Source organism: Siniperca chuatsi, linkage group LG9 (genome assembly GCF_020085105.1).
Source record: "Siniperca chuatsi isolate FFG_IHB_CAS linkage group LG9, ASM2008510v1, whole genome shotgun sequence".
Taxonomy (NCBI): domain Eukaryota; kingdom Metazoa; phylum Chordata; class Actinopteri; order Centrarchiformes; family Sinipercidae; genus Siniperca; species Siniperca chuatsi.
The window spans coordinates 2715326-2736650 of record NC_058050.1 but is presented as its reverse complement, the minus strand read 5'-3'; the positions used below and the strand labels follow the sequence as shown (position 1 = coordinate 2736650).

The 21325-nt window shown below is 41.9% G+C and overlaps 1 protein-coding gene across 19 annotated transcripts in view; it reads right to left on the bottom strand.

The window, feature by feature from the left end:
* Positions 1-21325, bottom strand: part of mef2d (myocyte enhancer factor 2d) — a 102012-nt gene that overhangs the window by 52905 nt on the left and 27782 nt on the right. For 17 of the 19 annotated variants that reach the window (XM_044208493.1, XM_044208500.1, XM_044208505.1 and 14 more), the window contains 2 exons: positions 9058-9447; positions 760-963 (listed from right to left, as the gene is read on the bottom strand). In XM_044208493.1, the coding sequence (XP_044064428.1) occupies positions 760-963; positions 9058-9111 (258 nt within the window). In that variant the 5' untranslated portion in view covers positions 9112-9447. Of the gene's footprint in view, positions 1-759; positions 964-9057; positions 9448-9683; positions 9704-20174; positions 20403-21325 lie in introns of those variants that run through there. The other 2 variants (XM_044208489.1, XM_044208492.1) reach the window with 2 other exon arrangements.

Below are 21325 nucleotides of genomic sequence, written 5' to 3'. Positions count from 1 at the left end.
TTGAAAGGACAAACAAAAAATCATGGATTTATTTGTGTAAATAAAAAAAAAATAGCCATAACAAATCCATAAGACAAAAATCTGTCAAAAATAGATTTAAAAAAATACGATGTGCAGCATCTGTAGTTTCTCTTTTATGAACTTATAGGGACTCTGGTGCATAGTCAGCAGCTCATTTGCATTTTCCCCTCTATTGTCCTCTTAAAGGAATAGTTTGACATTTGGGAAAATGTGCTTATTCGCCTTCTTGCGAGAGTTAGATGAGAAGATTGACACCACTCTGATATCTGTCTGTTAAATATGAAGCCAGGAGACAGTTAGCTTAGCATAAAGACTGGAAAGAAAGGGAAACAGTTAGCCTGGTCCTGTCCAAAGCTAACATAATCCCACAACCAATCGTTTTTACACTTTGTGGACATAAAATCCAGGTGAGAATCAGTTTCAACAGATGAGCTGCTTTTTTACTGGTAGGACGCACCAACAAAGACCAGGATAAACAGTAACTAAGAATACAGCAAACTGATTTTCCAACTTTCACACACATAGCCTTACTCATATTTCTTTCTAAGTCTATGAATGAAAATGTTTAAGAAGTAATAATTCCATCATTAACAGGGAACTGGACTTTTTGACTCGAGGACTTTACCATGGTCAAATCAATGTCACTGTGTTATATTTATGCAAATTCTACCTTTTGGGGAGTTTAAGGACACAGTACTCTTGTTATTTCACCCACCACAACCCCCTCCCTCGCGTTACCTCAATGATGTCAGCATTGGTCCGGCTCTCGTGCGGCTCGTTGTACTCGGTGTACTTGAGCAGGACCTTGTCCATGTCAGTGCTGGCGTACTGAAACAGCTTGTTGGAGTGGTTGAAGATGATGAGGGCGATCTCGCAGTCACACAGGACACTCAGCTCGTATGCCTTCTTCATCAGACCAAACTTCCGCTTGGTGAACGTCACCTGGTAGAAGAAGAGAGAGAGGTGGAGAAGAAAAGAAAGAAAATCCGATGTTTTTATCAATAATAAATGAGACAAAACACTGCAAAAGGTCTCTTTTAAAATCCATATTTTCCTAAAACAAATGAAAATGTCACTTATCTTGTCATGTTTCATGATACTGATACTAATGTCAAGAATATTCTTCTTCTTCTTCAAAAAAGGAAACTGAACTGGGGACAAGTGGCATTATTTCACCCTTTAAATTTAAAAAAAAAAAAGTTTTAAAGAAAAATATGTCTTGAAGTGGCCCCTTTGCCCTAAATGTTTGATGATGTGGGCCCAGAGCTGGACCGGGGCCCTGGGGACAAGCAAAGAATTATAAAAATTTATTGAAAGAGCTTTTCATTTTCAGGGAGTCAAAAATGTCTCGCGGGACTGCAGAGTGGGAACTTTAACAAATGTCAATGTACACATTTACAAAAAATACAGACCGATAAACTGATCTTCCTTTACCTCCAAATTCAACCTAAAAATAATCAGTCACTTAAACCAGACATTAAGACTTTTCACAAACATGTCTGGCTCATTTGCACCAACAAAGAAGCCTGCTTTTTCTGTGCCTCCAACTCGCTCTGTGAAGGCTGACTTTGTGTTTAACTAAAGCTGCTCACACCCTACATGTGTTGTCTTTCTGCTCCTGTTGTCAGACCACAATACCATAATATAATCATAATACATAATAAAAACAGTTTGATTAAGGGTCTAAAAACGCAACTAGCCCAATCAGCTTCAGTTAAGTTCCTAATATACTCCAAAACTGACGCTGACACCAGGGTGGACAGTGGACATGAGTCTGTTAATACTACACTGCGTGTCAGCATAAGCGGATATGTTCACACATGTGCAGACAGTCATACATTTTGCAGACACGGGCCTTGCAGATGACAAAATATACATCTCACAGACCCTTGTGAAAGCAAAATAAACAAAGAAGCGAAATAATAAATGTTTACTTTAAAAAAAAATCTTTTAAAAAAAAGGTCAATTAGTGATCAAACATTTTAAAAATCAATAATTGGAAAAAGGGGATCTCATTTCCTGGTTAACAGCGTCTTCTTGCAGCCAGAAACAGCTAATTTGGGATGTTTCAAGGACAAAAAAAGTGCTTGAAAATCTGCTCCTTTAAAAACTTTTGTTTTTGGTTAAAAACAAAATCTGCAAATTTAAAGATTTAAAAATAGTTAGACATTTTGGTCACTACACCTGTTCATTTTCTTGTCGAGAGTTAGACAAGTCTGTCTGTTAAATATGAAGATGAAGCCTGGACACAGTTAGCTTAGCTTAGCATAAAGACTAGAAACGGGGGAAACAGCTAGCATTGTTCTGTGCAAAAGCTAAAAGTATCTGCCAACCAGCACCTCTAAAGCTCACTAATTATCATATTATATTTCGTTTTATTCATACAAAAAACAAAGATTAAAAATGACAAGTTGAGGTTTTACGGTGAGTTATGTGCCGGACTATTTCTTGACCGGGAGCAGTGACTTCCTGAAGTCTTGCCATCAAGAAGCGAAAAAGCATATTTTCCAAATTGTTGAACTATTCCTTTAAGGCTCAACTTCAGATCGTCCTGGACCAGAGACCACAAAACCACTGGTTTGTAGTTGTGCATTAAGGCCGATAGTTTGCAGTAGGGGGTCATTGGGACAAAAACAGGATTGATTGATTGTATGAAAGTACTGTGTGTTTTAGGAAACAGACTTCTAGACAGAGTGTCTAAACATGCTCTCTTTCAAGTAATCAGTTTGTAGTTTGCACACACACACACAGGCTTTTTCTTCCCTCCACACACTCCCTTTCTCCCGTCACACTCATTCTCCTCGTCGTTTTCACACTCTGTTATGCTCTTTTCCATGCTCTCTTTCTATGTCACACACTCTCTCCCGCTCTCTTTTTCACACTCTCCTTCTGTCACACATTATTTCTCTCTTTTCCTCACACACACACACACACACACACACACACACACACACACACACACACTTGTACCAGCCCCCTCAGTTGTGAACAAGCAGAACAGAACTGGGAGTGTTGCTGAAGCACAGGGTCCCTTGTTGTCTGCTGGTTGGCTTTAGAAGCGCTTCCCTGCTAGAACCAACTGGTATTTACAATCAAGGGAGATTTGCCTTTGTTTGGATTAAACACACAGGATTGCACAAACACAAACACACACACAGGGAGAGGAAGATTAAGACAAGAGAATGAAGAAGAAGTTTCAGGTACCGCTACAATATCTGGTGTTTGATATGGGAGAAATGCAAATAAAAAGTGTGTACACAGATGGGATGCTGGAATTAAATGAAGGTGTTAAGAGAGGCAGAAAGGTTTCAAGCATGCTGCTCTTCAGGCCACATACACAAGTGACATCAACACATTTCCCATCAGACGTAAAAGCTAAAACACCTTCGGTGACATCACTGGTTGGGGGTTTTCAGCACTACTGTGTGATCCAAGACCCCGTAAGTTTACAGTCACACTTTCTGTTCATTTCTTACACTGCACTGTAACTTTTACTCTCCTGTTTTAGCTTGGTTTTATTTTCTATTGAACTCTTTTTCAGTGTATTTACATTTTATTTTATATTGCCCTATGCTGCTTTTATGTTTTATGTAAAGCCCTTAGCCTTGTTGTTGATATGTGCTATACAAATAAACTTGCCTTGCCTTACATTTTCCAGAAACACTTAATATTTCACTTAAATGTAAAAAAGAGTATACTGTACTAATACTGTTTGCAAATCAATGTACAAATGTTAAAGTGCTATTAAAATAATGAATGGAGTTCTATGGTTTACCTGCACTGATGCAGACTGTATTTCTTTGGCTGCAGGCTGCCGTGCCAGCAGCGCAGGTCTCAACTGAATGTAATTGAAATGAATTGAATAAGGAAAGAAAGAAAGAGAGGAAAAGATAGAGATAAGATAGAGTCATTGAGGATGAAAGCTAGAAAAGCAGCCATGTGAGACCTTCAGTCTCTCCATCTTTCTCACTCACAATCACTCCATCTCTCATATCTCTTGCTCCTTTTTCCTTCAGAGGCTGACATTTTTAAGCCTCCCTCATCCCTCCTTTTCTCTCTTTCTCTATCATCCTCCTTCGTCTCTTATTTTCTCGCCCTTGTTTTCTCTTCCTCTCTTCTCTCTCGCTTTTTTCCATCACCCCCCCAACGCCCTCTCCCTCCCTACTTTTGCGCTCGCTCACTCATTGCTTCCTGCTGCCACAAATCAAATTATATCGGGGTCGTATCCATGGGCAACTGACTCCCCTCCTGCCTCCCCTCCGCCCCCCATTTCCCACCTCATCACACACTGCTACCATCATCTTACCTCCCTTGCTCTCTCTATTTCCCCCCCATCTTTATCTCTCTGTCTATCTACATATCTCCCTCCCCCTCTCCTTCTCTCTCACACACACACACACACACACACACACACACACACACACACACAGAATGAGCAGATAAATTATGTGGCGATGTTGGAAAGGGAGGAAATTACGGCTGTGCAGGATGGCGAGAGTGGTTGGTGATGAAGAGACAAGCCTCTGCAAACAACAACTGCTCTCCTAACAAATTATAAGGTCATTCAAAGGGGCTGAAAACAAACACAGTAACTCCAAACATCCCAATAAAACCCCTGTTTTTCTTTCTTCTTCTTTTCTTAGAAAAAGTGGACGGCGGGGTAGTGACTTTGGGTCTCAGTTTCGATCCCGGTGTTTGCCACAAAGGATAAACAAGCTGGAGGTAATTGACATTAAGAACAGAATTGCCAGGTAACCAATGGCAACTGAAGAATAAGACATCCTCAGTGAAGAGAGAAAGAAAGAAAGGGGGCGAGTGGTTTCATTTGTGTGTGTGTGTGTGTGTGTGTGTGTGTGTGTGTGTGTGTGTGTGTGTGTGTGTGTTGGCGAGGTTGTGGTTGTGTGGCAGATGGATGAGGAAACCACCACTGACAACCGCAACCTCCTCTCGCTGTTTCCTGTAGCTAATACCTGTCTTTCATTCGCTAGCTTACCGTCTCACTCACACAATCAGGTCTGAACAGTTGAAACTAGACACTGATCTACTGATCATACATGATGCTTTTTGGGATCTGTATCAATTTGAATTGGAAGAAAGCACATACAATGGATGAAACTTGCTTTTCAACTTGAAAAATTGACACATGAACTCTTAAAAGGCTGTCTGCCATTTTAGCCTGATTTTTCTGTATAATGTGGCATAGCTCATCTACTGTAGGGCCAGATGAGGAGTTTAAAGTTTGAAAGTGAAAGGGAGATTTTTTCACAGCTGTAAATTCCCATTTCAACATTTTCTTTTAATGATATCCTCAACACAGTTGCAAAGTGAGAGAAGTTATTTCAGAAGTAAAATCCCATCCATTTTCTCATAAATAAAGTTAGGCGACTGACAGCTGGGACACTTCCAAGGCTTGGATGGATGAAACGCTCCTGGTTGAATCATCAGCACAAATAAATGTTAGAAAATATCTGATAAAGTCAAAGGTACAAGCCTGTGGACGACATAAAAACTGAAGGAGAAAAGTTAACTAAAACTCCCAAGGTGCATAAACATTAAAATTATGTTACCTGTGTCACTAACTTACTAAATATTACACTGTAGAAAATTGATAACACAATCTTGAAGCTTGAATCATTCACGTTCAGATTATGGGTCAGTTTGGGATGAGTTCAGCAACAATAGTGCCATGTTTTGTTCCCAGCGGCAACGACTAAGCATTTTGAATTTGCTACAGTTTTGATTTGTGCCTCTGAGTGGCTTAGTAATGGCAGCTGAGGCTCTTGGGTATCCTGGTATTTGGAGTCACCAGCCATACCAAACTATTGCTGAGAATTCATGTTTATTTTTCTGTCAAAGTACAGAAATATGGTGGCCCTATAGTATTGCTCCATTATCCTGGAGACACATTTGAAATGATTATTCAGAGAGGGAAAAAATACTACCAGAACCAGCAGCTCCTTCACCTTCACACCTCTACGTTTCTCAAGATGGAAACACAGGAGTCTTCTGGATCATTTAACAATATTATAGGTTTATGTTATGACTATCAGCTGTAATTATTTAAACATTGTTTGTGAGAAATCCTGTTTTTCCATCAGTTTAGTATGGTAGTCTGGCTCTAACTATTACAATACAGATGAGCCTCAGCTAAGCAAAACAGAGCTGCAGCAAATGAAGTTCTTGCAATTGGGACCAATGCACTGCAGTACAGATGCTGAATTCATCCAAAACTGACTGAAAGTGAACAGTAAACTGCTAAATGTATAAACAGGCTTCTACAATGCAAAGTGTAATCTTTAACAGTTTTTAGCAGAGGCAAAACATAACGAGAAGCTGCGTGATTCAATGTTTCGTACTGAAATGACTTCTCTCTTGGAATCCCTGGATACCTGAAGCAACTCCTCACACTAGATTTCATGTACTCTTGCATTGTGCTGGACGTTGTACAGTTTTTACTTACTTTACTTAAACTGATTATGGATTTATGTTTCTTCACGTCTTCCAGCCTGAAGGGTCAATAAAAAGGCAACCCTTTCTCTGTTATCTTTGATGTGACAAACACTTTCCAAAAATAAAAATTCATCAGATCAATCCAAACATTTCCAGTCCTGTTCACTGTTCTTTCTCGTGTGTCTTTGTCTCCATAAGAAATGCGGTATTTGGGATGCTGTCATGTTTCCAGCCGGGGCCCACACTCTGAACGCTGTTTATTTTGCGGAGCTTATGGCAGCATCTCTGAATCAACACGTAGGAGGGTGACGGGCTGCATGTACTCCAAAATTCATTTGATTTCCTTTCAGAAGCTGCACTGTTCATTAGCTGAAGCAACACTGAGCAAGCGTGTAAAAAGCACTTATTTCTTTACCATCCTAATACTGTTCCACTTCAAACACAGCAGACTTGTTCTGAATGTTGCTGATAGAAGAACTGAATCCTATTTCACTGTGTAAATTGCTCTGGATAAGGGTATCAGATAAACAGAGAATGTGAAATGTAAATGCTGAGTGCAGTTTTGGTTTAATACGGGCATCAAAATGTCATCACCCCGATCGGTTTGCTGCAGTGATTAAAAAAAACCATTGGCTGCTTGTTACTCGCCTGATTGCGGTCAATGAGTAATCTTTGATTCTGACGCTATGGCCATGTATTACCACAGAGTGCATCACCTTATTGACAAACTGTTCAACACCTGATACAAACGCTAGCTCCATTAACCTGAGCCTGCCCGATAGAAATAGTTGCACCCCCCTCCTCCTTTATGTCTAATTGTGTACTGATGAATAACAAGCCATCATACTCTGCTGACCCCCTGCAGGCGCAGTTTGCTCTCCTTTATGGAAATGCAACCTGCGTAGATTGATGAGGAGAAAACGGAGGATGATTTTCCAACCCCTACGGCCAGCTCGCGCTCACACCGCTCAGGTCTTATTCAGCCCGGCACCTCGTTTCTCTGCCTCTGCCCCTCTCCGTCTTGTTTTGCTTCTCTCTCTGCTTTTGAAGGTGGGCACGTCAAATCCATTACTCAATCTGCTCAATGGAGCGAAGCCCATTTACCAGTTGACTCATTTTAGATGGATCATTTACCCTTTCATCCTCTCTGACAATGCTGCTGATGTAACCAGAGGGACTGAAGCTGTTTTTAGGGGGAATATTATACTTTCTTGCTCTTTCTCTCTGGGGGCGGGCTCTGAGAAACCCCATGATTGCTCTGCGGAGTCATGTGAGCCTCATAAAACACGATGCTATTATATTGTTCTGTTGTGGTACTGCTGAGAGAACAGCCACTATGCTGTTCATGCTACATGGGACATGTGAAAACAGAAAGGATCCCTGTGGGAATTTGTTATCGCACGAGTTACAGTTTTCTGTCACCACAATGGAATTCAGTCGTGCAGGAGTGGAAATGATCCTTTCTTAGATCTGAGCAGGATGGATGGGAGGAATATTTTGTTTTACAGGGAGGTTCAAGCCAGTTAAACATTAGATTATTTGGATAACTGTCATTTCGAGCTCGACAATGGACACCATCATGATGAAACCTGTAGTTTTATCTAAGAAACTGACTAAATGTATATGTGCTGTTGCATGGTACCAAACTATGTGTTTGTAAATGTTGTCTTAAGCTGCATTTATAGTTGTGTATTATGTCATAGCTGGTGCACCTTCTCAAAAGCTACACATTGTGGCTACAGCAGCTCCAGAAATAGCAGGTGGAGACAACAAGAACTGTGTTTGGTTAGCTTGTGCGCCGACACGTTTCTGATGCCAGTGGAGATTTATAAAACTGCAGCCAACATTAAGCAAATAGAAGAAAGTAATTATTCAGGAATGAGGCAGGACGAACCTTCCCATGGTGATATCAACACAAGAAATCCAGAAATCACACATGATTAATCTGAATGCATGACAACTCATTTTGTTATTTTAAACAACGTACATTTCTTAAAATAACTGCCCAATATGGTGCTATTATCCCAATACTGTATGATACCACTAAAAGTCAATAAATGATCATATTAAGTTCTGCCCTTTGCATGTATGTTCATTGTTATTTTACTGTGCATTACATTCATTTGGCAGAAGCTTTGTCCAAAGAGACTTGGATTCTTCTCACAAATACATCAGGAGCAAGTTAGATTTCAGTGTCTTGCTCAAGGAAGCATCAGCATGTGAACAGGATGAGCTTGAGATTGAACCACAAACCCTATGATTAATAGCTGACCTGCTCTACCACCAAAGCTATAGCCACCCAGCCACTCCTTATTAATACAGTATTATCGTTTGCTTGTTTAATTCCTGTCCTTATGGCACCACTGCAGTACTTGTTTCCTGTATGAAAGCATCGGTATTCATTATTTTTATTCATTAATTTACTGAGATTTGTTTCCTTTAATTTGTCACCTGTCTCTGTGTTAGTGATGCCTGAGGATGCTGTAATCAGGGTGCTGATCACTGATGCAGCTGCTGGCTGAAGTGCGTTAAGTCAAGAAGTTTTTATGCATTCAGATATTGTTGGCTCACTTCATTGGCACTAACCTGTCTGTTGCGTTCGTCAGTGATCCTCTGAATCTGAATCTTTTTCCTCCCCATGTTTCCGATGTTGCGGTGGGAGGGGCAAGAGGGCGTGGCAAGGTCAGAGGTCAAGAATGGATGTCGTTGTATTTCTTCCTCCTTAAAATGTCTAGTCTCTTTCAGTTTGTCCTCTCCGTGCACGCTGACACTGTTGGAAGCAGCCGGGCAGGGAGGCTGTCACCCCGTAAATATAAAAAAAAAAAAGAAAAAAGATAGGGAGAAGGAGGAGAGGAAGAACGGGGTTCGGTGCGTGGCGCCCTCTTCAGATCATGGTCCTATTTCCGGGGACAGGTCATCCACACTCAGGCTGAACTGGGGTCCTCTGCCCTCCCCTTCACCTTAACTGGGCAGCTCCTGGAAAACAACACAGAGGCATTCATCAGACTGAGAGAGCGAGACTCTGAAAAGGGGAAGAGAGGCATTGTTTGTATACTGTGACCCACTTTAGCTACTACAAACACTGTATTTGCCTTGACCCCTCATATACAACAAGAGAATAAATGATGCAGCAAAGCATTTGAGGCGCCATCAAATCAGAAGCACATTGAGCTGAAACATGACGGCATTGGGGGGAGTGTTTGTGGTCCTACATGCAGAGCAGGAGGCCCTCAGGGGCCCGCGAGGAGGGAGGCTGTGCTGTGTCAGCTTCATTAGAGGCATCACCGCCACATCACTGATCTGCTGGTCGCCTGCGGCAACCGGCTGCCCGTTTGGGGCAGCCTGACACGCCGAATGTGATTCCCCAATCGAAGGCAGAGCAGACAGGAGCCACCGAGTCTGTGGATTCTACATATTTTCCATTTCCAAACGCCATCCTGTTCTGTGCTAATTCCTTGACAGGAAACAGGTTTTAGTCTGTGTTTAACGTGATCTGCATCGATAGTGGCAGGGCAATCTGGCAGTTGACACTACATGGATGGAAATTATTCCACATTCAAATACACAAAACATCTAAACACATGATAGTTGGGTCTGAAAAGCAATTTTCTGTACTTTTCTTATTATGATTATCCAGACTCTCGGGATAGATTCCTGATATGTCCGCAAAGCAGGTATGAGTGGGCAGATTCCCACATTTCAAAAGGGCAACGCAGAGAGAGAAAGCCCAGAGTATTTCTGCAAATTCATGCAAACTCATGAATGAATGAGAAGGCGGCAGCAGCCCAGGAATGGCAACAGAGGCGAGGACCGTTTTAGGCCCCGTTTCTACTATTTGTGGATCAGCTTTAAAAATAGCCCTCTATATATACATACAGACTGTGTTTACACACAGTACAGTGCACACACACACACGACAGTGGGAGCCAAGTGGCAGCATTACAGCGCTGAAGCATCTGGAAAGCCGCGAGTACAGACACCACACTAGCACTCCAGCATTGTTTGCATTCCCTCTACCTGGGAGAGCAGCAGAAGAAGAACGCCCTCTTACATCCATTATTATGAAACAAAGAATGTGAAATAGTCTGTCATGAGACTGACATTCCTTTTGTGCTGCTGTGGGCGCTGCACTGCACACTCATTTAGAGTGGATGCAATTGGCTTTGCTTTTGCGATGAGTTGCTTGTGAATTATGCACTGATGGGAGAGATTGGGGGGGAGGGGTTGAAGAAAGAGGGTGTTATGAGTGTCATAATTGTTTTGTAAAAAGGCTTGATGAAGAACTGGAGGCTGCCTGAGCCTAGTTTCTACATGGAAAATCAAAAGGGAGCTGCAGGAACTGAATGTACAAACTATTGGCAACATCTTTCTTATATTTAGGTCCAGCTCCTTCAGCACATTCATTTTCTAAAATCCATGTTCAAGTCCTCTGCTTCTCCTCATCTTCATCGCCTTTCTTTTGACTGGTTCAGATTTAATAAGATATCAGTAAAGCATAATGAATTCTACCTGAATCACCTCATTAGTGTACTTCTTGAAAAGAGTAGGTGTTCCTAATATGTTGTACACTCATTCTTTTCATTCAGCTTCAAATTACACCGAATAGAGATGTTAGAGAGAGCTAACATAGCAAGCTAAATAAAAAAAAGAGGTGTGTGTTCATACTCTCTCACAGCCTTCATTTGCCACCGAGTGAGCAGGGGGACTTGCTCCACTTGCAGTGAAGTTCAAAGGCAGCACACCGAGAGATTTGTCTTCAGGCTGTGGGCTGATCACACATAAAAAGGCTGCTTTATCTGCCCGGGGAGGTCAAGTCTCAACCTTTTACCCTTCATGCTGCCAGAGCTCGCTTCCCATGTCTGATGTCAGGCAGAATGTCTGCTCTCACATGGGAAGCAGAGGGCCTGGAGTGTGTCTGCTGCCTCACTGAGCAGGCGAGAGCGACAGAGAGGCTCTGGACAATGAAAAGATTAACGCTGATAATTAGGAATCTACAGCAGACCCAGATTAGAACCCTGGGGAACACCTAAAACTTTTAGATGGTTTATTTCACAAGGGGCCAATGACCAGCTCTTCTTTTACATTTTATAACAGTTGCACCCAGGGAATATGGACATAAAAGCACACATTGGAGTAAAGGAATTCAGAGCTCTTGAGGAAATTGCACAAACATTTCAAGTACAGCTGCTACATTTCTACAAGTACAGATGCTATATTACAGCTGTCAAGACTTGATGGAAATTTGATCATCCCTGTGGATACACTGGGCAACTCTTTCTTGCTAAAGCTCCGTGATGCTTATTACCCTTCTAATGTGAGATGTTCTCATTAGTGCTGCACAATTAACTGAAATATTACCGAAATCGCAATATGGCCAAGTGCAATATCTAAATCGTAGAAGCTGCAATTTTTATATTTTATACCAACAAAAAACAGAATCTCGGCAACAAAATAAAGTGTCTTAACAGAGCATTAGAAATGGTATGAAAAAAGAAATAGAAACACTATTATTGTACAAATGTGTCCACTAAGCTTTAGAGAGGGCACATCAGGTCATCGCCTCGGGGCAGCCTGCAACAAAGATTAGTCCATAAAATAACAGTTAGAAAATGCTGCATCGCATCATTATCCCTGACATCTGTTGCTGCAGCCGTTAAGCATTTCAAAACTTCAATCTTCTATTCCAACGATGTGGTGGAAAGCAACAAGCTCCGAGGGCAATATTTTGATTTAGACATTTATTCATGAAGAGAAAGTTGGCATAGGGATGTTCTTTTTCAACACACTTCACAGTTCTGCACAGATGCAGTTGAAGCTTCCCAGTACAACCACAGCCTTCCTACAGTTGGACACTAAGAAGCTTCCCTTGAGCATTCAGGGGTTAAGTGACTTGCGAAGGGGCAAGTCACCCAGATTTTCCCAGCCGGTCGAGGTTTGTGAACTGGTGACCTTCCTCCTGACAACCTGCCTTGCTGCCCTGTAGGCTAATGCTGCCCTCGATATTACTGATACATGGCCACCAATGTTTCTGCCACCGGCTGAATGTGTCAGAACCTGCAGGGAAGGAGCGCAGGGCTGTGACTGAGTCATGACACAGAAACCAAACCACTTACATGCCACAAAATGCAGCAGGAGACTGGTGTGTTTGGGTTAGATGTGATTCGAGTCTACACAGCATTCTGTTGACTTTTACGAAGAAAGATGTGATGTAATCAGATGACGATGTGGCTATGTGTGTGCACACTAAGGCCTGACTGATACAGTACAATATTTGGGTCAGACACAAGTGATAATTAGAGCAGAACGAAATCTGAAATAGACCAAAATTTAAAATATATTTGCAAGGGTTATTTATTAATTTTTTGTTGTTGCTATTGGTTTCTCCTATGATTTCTAACCAGATTCATGGATGTGTGTGTTTCAGATTTGAGTTATGACTCAGAGAAAGAGTAAAAATGTTGATGCAAAATGCGGCTCACATCTCTCCCTCTACACCAATCCAGCCCCTTAGCTCTCCTGCGCCCCCTGGGGAGGAGCGACTCGCAGTTTGAAAACCTGTGGTCTAGGGCACACAAATGCTCAAAAAGTCAGTCATCGCGCTAGAATCATTTTCAGTCATTTTAGAAGAGCGCTATCAGTATCCCCACATGATACGTCTCTAATACAACACTGTAGCATCAATATATTGGTCAGGCCTCTGTTTATGTGCTTGCGTGTGTGTGTGTCTTCTTGCATGTCCATCCTTTACTGCCCTAGTGTGTTAAGTGGCAGCAGAGCAGCCTGGAGCCGAGAGATAACAGTCAGTGGTAGGGGGTTGGTAGTTGGGCCGGGGTGAAGATGGTCCTTGGCTGCTGGAGCCATGCCAGAGGATTGCTGAGAAATCCATCACTTTTCCCACTCAGCCCCAACATCTGCTGAGGCTGACCACAACCAGCTCCACTGCAGACCTCCAATGCACCGGCGGCCACACCAGCCCCAACTGTGAGTACTACAACCTGGACTAATAAGGTCCTGTAAGGTTTAATGGATAGAGCATGGTGCAAATGCTGCAGATGTCATGGGAATTGCCTTAAACATCATCTACACAATATGCATGTGCTTATGCAAATTGTGATGAATGCAAGTGAATTTAAATACCTAGGGATGTAAAGATTTAACTGTCAGAGATAGGGCCACAAATTTGAGCGAAATTGTCAAGCAGCTGTAAGGCAAACTAAGGCAACAACTAAAATCATACTCTCCCTGAACTTGTCCTGTCAAAGGAAATAACTAAAGCAATAAACTTATTTGCAAGAAAATTCAACTGTTAAGTGTTGTTGATAATGTCAGATTCGGACACTTGATACTGACCCAAGTACACAATTACCATTCAGCAGCATTTCAGTGAAAAATGCATCCTCCAAAAAGTTGCCCTATGAATCACCATGAGTGAGTAAATGTAGTTTTTATTTCAAGCTACTGCCAATAATTGCTCACATATTTGAATTCATATACAATTGTAAACTAAACTAAAAAAAGCATGAAATCTGATCTGAATCAAACTGTTCAGCGACTACTATGAGTCACATTTTATCTGCATAATTGTTGTAAGAGATTATATGTATCTAAACACATATCAAACCGTCTAAGAGAGCCAATCTCTTAATACTTAATTCCTGTTTCTCAACAGTGATTTGCTGCTTCACTGTTAAGTTTTGATTTGTCGCTTCTTGAAGGCAAATAATTGCTTGTATAGGCAACACATCTGCTTTACTAAATGCAAACAGGGTGAACTTACAGTGTCTCAGTTCATTAAGAATGGATGCATAGAAAAATATTTCCAATAGTGCAGCTTAAAGGAGAGGAGTCCAAGCAAACTTTTTGTTACTGAATAGACGTTGCGGGCCACATCAGTCACTCCTAAAAATATACAAGGTACTCTAAGGCATGCTGGATGAAAGTGTCCAACAAATAGCAGAGGTTGTATGTCATGATATCTTTACAAATCATGTTAACTGTTGACGAAATGTAAGAAAACATGTTATATCAGTTAGCAGGCCATGCTGGCAAAAATATCACAGGAGTCACCTCGAGATCTGCAGAGGACCTCAGGGCTTCAGGTTTCAAGAAGAGAGAGACCTGGCTGCATGTAGCTGCTGGAGCCATGACCTCTGCAGTAGGCTATCAAAATGACTGATCTGTCCCTCCATTTGAAGTCTGGGCAGATCAATATTTAACCAATATTCATTCATCACTCAATGCTCACTCAAACCGGCCTGACGTGATGGACGAAACATGAGATAACAAATGATGCCGTCAGATGCTCCATACAACTGGGAATCACATGAAATCGCATCAGGATTCTTTGAGCAAAGATAGCAGAGCTGGAGCAGACAGGAACAAGTGATCAACATGAATGTACGCTCCCGCAACATTAATAAGTTCAAGAACCTGAAATTTACACATTCTGGCTGAGGGAACTTGATAGCTTAATCTTCTATGCCAGATAGAGCTAAAACAATTAGTTGGTTAACTGGTTGCAGTTTGGGTTTTGGACGTCTGGTCAGACAAAACAAGCAATTTTCATCATCTTCATCAATCAGTAATGAAAATAACTGTTGCAGCCATAGTGGCACATTGTTCTGGCACACCCTACGTACACACATTTGCTGCTTAAATGTGCCGCAAACAACAAGTAACAACATTCAACCATCACTGGATTTCAGTGAAATTTCAAAAACATGTTGAGTTTCATGATGAAGTCGGGGTAAAACCTGAGGCATTTACCAGGCTGAGGGGGTCTAGCGAAATGATGCTCTTGAGTTGCATTATGTAGGATCAAGCCATTTTTGGAACTTGACTCAGTACTCTGAAACGTGACCGCTGTACTTCGACTTTTTACCTTGTGATTGCCATGACAAAAGATTAACTAGTTGTTTTCAGTCTGAACGTCCATTAAAAATCAGGATATCTCAGCCTCTGCTGCTTTGATTTCAACCATTCTTACCTCGGTCTCTTCTGAACCCCCCCAACTTTATGAAAGTGCAATACCAAATTGGTGGAGTACCCCTTTAAGCTGCAAATATCTGCATGTAGGGCCAATGTCATCATTAAGGCATTAATGCCAAGGTTCATAAGCAGCTTACCAGTATCAAGATACACTGTAAGCATGAATCAGGTTTTAGAGGGGGGCTGGGGGTCTAAATGGGCTCCTTCCTCATTGGGGCAAAGACAGAACCGCCGGTGGGGTCGAGGTTGGGGGGAGTTGGCGTCTAACTGGGCCCCTGAATTCCCTCATCTGACCCAGCGAGGCTCGGTTTGCGGCCCAACCTTGAGGGTGTTCTGCCAGCACCAGCTGTGGGATATTTACAGTCTGTTGCCGCATGTTCCCGGGCAACCATTGGACACGGCTCCCGCCACACTCAGCCTTCAGTCACCCAGCATGCATCTTCACTATATCAACAAAACCCTATGGCTGATTTTGTGGTAGAAGCATCAGCAGGTGGAGTGAAGTGGGGGAATTGTGACAAATAGTGGAGGAGGGGAAGGAGATGGAGGAGGGAGCTGCTGGCCTTATATCTGAAGCCTGGCTTGGGACTGTGATTGTGCCTGTGCATCGCTGCCAACCCTGGCAGTGGAATATGATCTCCCCTTCCCCCTCCTCCTCTTAACCAATCATGGGCGAGTCTTTGGAGAGGTGGGGGAGAGAGATGCAGTGCAAGGGCAGCACTTCTGAGGTGGTGGTGGAGGTGGTTTGGGGGATGGGATGGGATGGGAGGGGCAGTGAAGAGACCTGTGCCTCTCGGCTCGTGAATCACGCCCACGTTGCCAGGCCGCTGTCAATACCGCAGTCTACCCAAGCACGTATACACACTCAAACACATACATAAAAACAAACAACCACACACAAAGAAAAACACACACCCACGCGTTTAACACAGGGCGCCCCAACTGTCACTGATCTACTGTTTATGCTCATAGCCTCTGGCATGAATACGGCAAAAATACCATGATAATACCCATAATACGCCCATGCCCGCACATTTGAGTAAACACTGACACACAAAGATGCCTTTTGTCCAGCAGCTCAGAAAACATGTGGAGCAAAGAGGACGTGTTGGCAGGTCACACAGTACTTTTAGTATGTTTTGTTGTAGACTGTGAGACTTGCCACTGTCGCTGTGTCACCGGCGTGGACTATGCAGTTTGACCTGTCAGGTTACATCACCGCTAAAGGTAGACGCACTTAACAGAGGCACACCCATCCCTGAAAGGTGTGAGATGATTTTTCTGTTTACAAGTTATTATTGGTACGAAAGCAGTTCACCTGCCAAGGGTTCAGGAACTGATTTAAACCGGGGAAACCCATGCTAAAAAAATGTCTAAACTAATAGTACTGTAATAAAATAAGCTTTGGAGAAATGCATCAGGTGAGCTCATTAGGGCTGTAACCAATATCATTTACCATTAATTTTTGATTAATCATTTAGTGTATAAAATGTCAAAAATGATCATCACAAGTTGATGTCACCAAATTGTTTGCTTTGTCCCTTCCAAGCAGCCATTGGTTCCTATTCATTTCAGTACAGTACAAAATCTATCAGTGCACTTGCAACTTGCTTCAGTTGTTTAATCCACCAGAGTAGGGCTGCAACTAATGATTACTGCCATTACAGATTAATCTGTCGCTGTTTCAATTAATCGGTTGTTTTGTTTATAAAATGTGATAAAATAGAGAAAAATGTCCATCACAAGTTCGCAGAGCCTTGTTTTGTTCGACCAACAGTCCAAAACCCAAAGAGAGAGAAGCAGCAAATCCTCACATTTAAGAAGGTGGAACTGATGAAGGTTTGGTATTTTTGCTTGATAAATGACTTCAGCAATTATCAAAATTGTTTATGTTGTTGATTTACTCATCTTTTCAGCAGAGAAAGAGTGAGAGAGAGTACTTCAAGAGTGAAATATAAAGCAGAAAGACCAGAGAGAAAACAAAATGCTACTGAAGACTGAGTATCTCCTTTGGATTGCCACTTAATTCCATTCCATTAATCCCAAGTGCTCAATGTGCATCGTTTTTATAGAAAAAGCTTAGAAATATCAGAATCCAGTGGAGGTCAGGTTGATTTTTTTAACGTGCATGCACGGCTGTTGGTTCTTGAGGGTGGCCTTGTGTTTTGACAGAATGTCTTGAAAAAGGCCACAGGTTCGATCCCAGCAACAGCTGCTTGTCCTGCCGCAGTGTAGAGCAGAAACTAGTGACTATTCTCAAAAATGATTAAGCTACTGATTAATGAAATGAAATGTTCCCACAGCCCAAAATGATGTTGCGTTGAGAAAACCAACTCCATTAATCGTCCATTGCCCAGTCAACCCATGTAGTGCTGAAACGATTAGTCATTTCACAGAAAAGTACTAACACTTTTGATCATTGTTAATAATTGTTTAAGCTACTTACAGAGCAAAATACCAATCAGTCTCTGGTTGCAACTTCTCAAATATGAGGACTTGCTGTTTTTCTCAATTGTAAAATGAATATCTTTGGGGTTGTTAGGACAAAACATGACATTTGATGATGCTCCCTCAGGCTCTGGGAATTTGTGGTGAGCCCTTTTCACTATTTTCTTACATTTTATAAACTAAACGATTAGATGACAAATAAAAAAAAAAATAATAATTAATAATGAAAATAATCCTTAGTTGCAGCCCCAAACTAATCAATTAACTGACTAATAGTTCTACCTCTGTACTCATCAATTTACTGTATTTAATAAAGTTATTATTTATGAAGAACTACTGATTACTTAGGCCCTTGTTTGTCTTCCAGATCAGATCATGTAAAATGTAACACTATCTTTTCAATCAGGACAAATGGAATATACCTCGAGATGTAAAGTGAGCTTTCTAAGAGGGTTTACAGGTTTCCTCCCTCCTCCGTCACAGGCTTTCCCATTGTCTTGAATCTGCTATGGTGCAACAACAAAAGGTCTGTCACAGAGAAGAATGCCCTCTAGACAAAACATTGATGACATCAATGTGACACTCGAGGACAGAGGGCGTGCACGCCGGCGTCAGCATGCGTACGAAGGTTTGCCATCACCAGTCGAATACGCTCTCATCAACGAGGCTTCCCACAAGTCAGCTGACTAACACTTAAAATAGCCGTTTATCACAAGTACTATCAGGTTTATTTTCATGAATGCAGGTGAGTGGGAGGAGGAATGCTGTTGTTTTAGGCACAGTAATACCTGCTTAAGTGTTTTGTGAGATTTATCCGTCATTAAATATGAAGTGTGGGCACTGCAAGTATGCTGAAGGCACTCAATAATAATAAACACAACTGCAGATAGTCAGGCACACACACACACACACACTGCTGCTTTGAGAAGTGAGCTGCAATCCTGTCAACAGATTAACTCTCCCTGAAGAAAACAGGTCTTTTGCTGGGACACAGAATAAACCGACTGTCACGATTGTTTATATGTGTGGTCACTTAGAAGCACGAGGTCCCTCAGCTCCGACAGGCATCTTTCAATCAGGCCACAGGAGAGCGAGCCAGGTCAGCTTTGTTGTCAAGATACTCTTCAAAACAAGTGTCGAGCAGCTGCTTGGAGCCCCGCGAGTCCATGCACTCCTCTTCTGAGCGGTTCAAATGAGGCAGGCAACGAGGCAAGTCAGTAAACTTGTAGAAACGGGCACATATAACAATATCACAAACATGCTGAGGGATTTACTCGCCTCAGAAAAAGATATTTTCTGTCACCAACTCAAAATGAAATGCTGGTGAGCAGACAGCAGCATTGTGCCACTCAGAAGATTCATCTAAGCATTTCTCACTTATCTGTAGTATGTGAGAGTGATCCTTTACAGTTCTGAAAGTTGTTACAGAGGATACAGAGGCAGACAGACCATTTTATGTAAGAAAATTAAGATAAGGCTGCTATCTCCTGAGCTTTAAAAGAATACCTCTAGGCTACTGAACAGTGATAAACAACTTCCTGCTATTTACCGTCTGTTTGACCGACTTGGCTTTGAAGATATAAGCAGAACAGACAACAAGGTCAAAGAAAACCATCAACTACATACCCTAAAAGCATTATATGTGTGTACTTTTGAAGTACACAACATGGTTTAAACAGGTGTCAAGGGCACGAGGATCATGAAACTCACCCGACACACAAAGGCTGTGTAAGCCTTCAATACAAGAAAGAAAAGGAACAGGTGTAATGTTATGAGCTGCACGACAACACAAGCCATCAACCATAAATCCTCACAACAGACCCCCTCCGCTCTCGATCCCCCCTCAGCAGATTCCGAGGCTGGGGAAGGTGTCAGCTCGGCGGCTGATGATGGAGAACAGGCCACACAGCAAGTCACCTCGCACTCCTCGCTATCTACCTCGTAAAGTCCTCAGAGGCGCCAGAAGTGCACCCCACCAATGGCTTCCCGGACTGATTAGAAAGCTCACAACATTTCTGAGACCGTCTCTTGCACTTCAGCTTTTAATCAAGCATGTGAAAGTTGACAAATGTTAGTTTTTGCCAGAGGAGAAGTAACACTTAAACACATCCATCAAGAATGACATTTTCTCTTGAAGTAATTATGATTTTAAGCAAAGCAGCGTTCATGTCAATTCAAACCAATTACTTCAGAGGAAACACACACACACACACACACACACACACACACGCACTTAGAGCTGCAATGTCTCGATTGGTCGCTCTTACCGTCAAAGATTAAAGATGCCAAAAGGCGGTATGGAAGTGCTCTGACACAAACAGAAAAAAAAAAAAAAACTATCTGGATTGAGGCCAGTTAATTTTAAAAAGAGCTCCAAGTACGAGATAGTCCAAATCAAAGACCACAGAGGGATACAGTCCTGAAGAGAAAGAGGGTCCAACTCAGAGCAGCACATGCGCCATCGACTGCTGAAGTGACAACTGCTGGTGGAACGCCTCATTCTAGACGCCCCAAATTACCCTTCTCACTGGACGACCCCACACACACACACACACACACACCCCGCACGCTGTTGCCGCTTCTTGTCACCCCCCCAGTACACTCATCTCCCTCCTCCCCACCCACAAACCCCTCCCAGGTCACCCTTTGCCCTAATATGCCTTCAGCAACTGCCACCAATTCATCAGTGTCTGTGCTGGCAATTGAGGTGCTTGTTGTTCGGCTCTTTAAAAGGAACGTTCCAGTCATGTACATGTATTTAGGGCTGCAACTAACACTTATTTCCATCATCGATTATCATGATGATCATCATTTTTTTCAATTAATCGATAATATATATATACACATATATATACACATACATACATACACATATAGCATATAAGATGTCTTAAAATGGTCAAAAACATCTATAAAACATTTACAGAGTCCAAGGTGACATCTTTACATTGTTAGTCTTGTTTCAACCACAGTATAAAAAAATGAAATATTATATTTCAAAGTATATGAAACAGCAAAAGATCAAATTTACACACCCTGGAGAAGCTGCAACCAGCATTTTTACTCAACAGAAGTCTTCAACTATTAAAATTGTTGCCGATTAATTTTCTATTTATTAATTGACCAATCTATTAATCATTTTTACATCAGCTTTTCATCACAGCGAGCTGCATCCATGGTTTTTATTCAATTCCATACAGTAAAAAAATCCATTAGCTGACTTTCTTGAGTCACGTGTTATCAGAATCAGAAATACTTTATTGATCCCCGAGGAGAAACTCTTTTGTTACAGCAGCTCGCTGTCACGTCAGTGCACACAGGAATAGAAGTACTAGCAAAAAATATAATACACTATAATACAGGTCAGATAAATTAAGTACCAAGTGGGTATAAGTATAAAATAAGTGTGAAGTGCAAA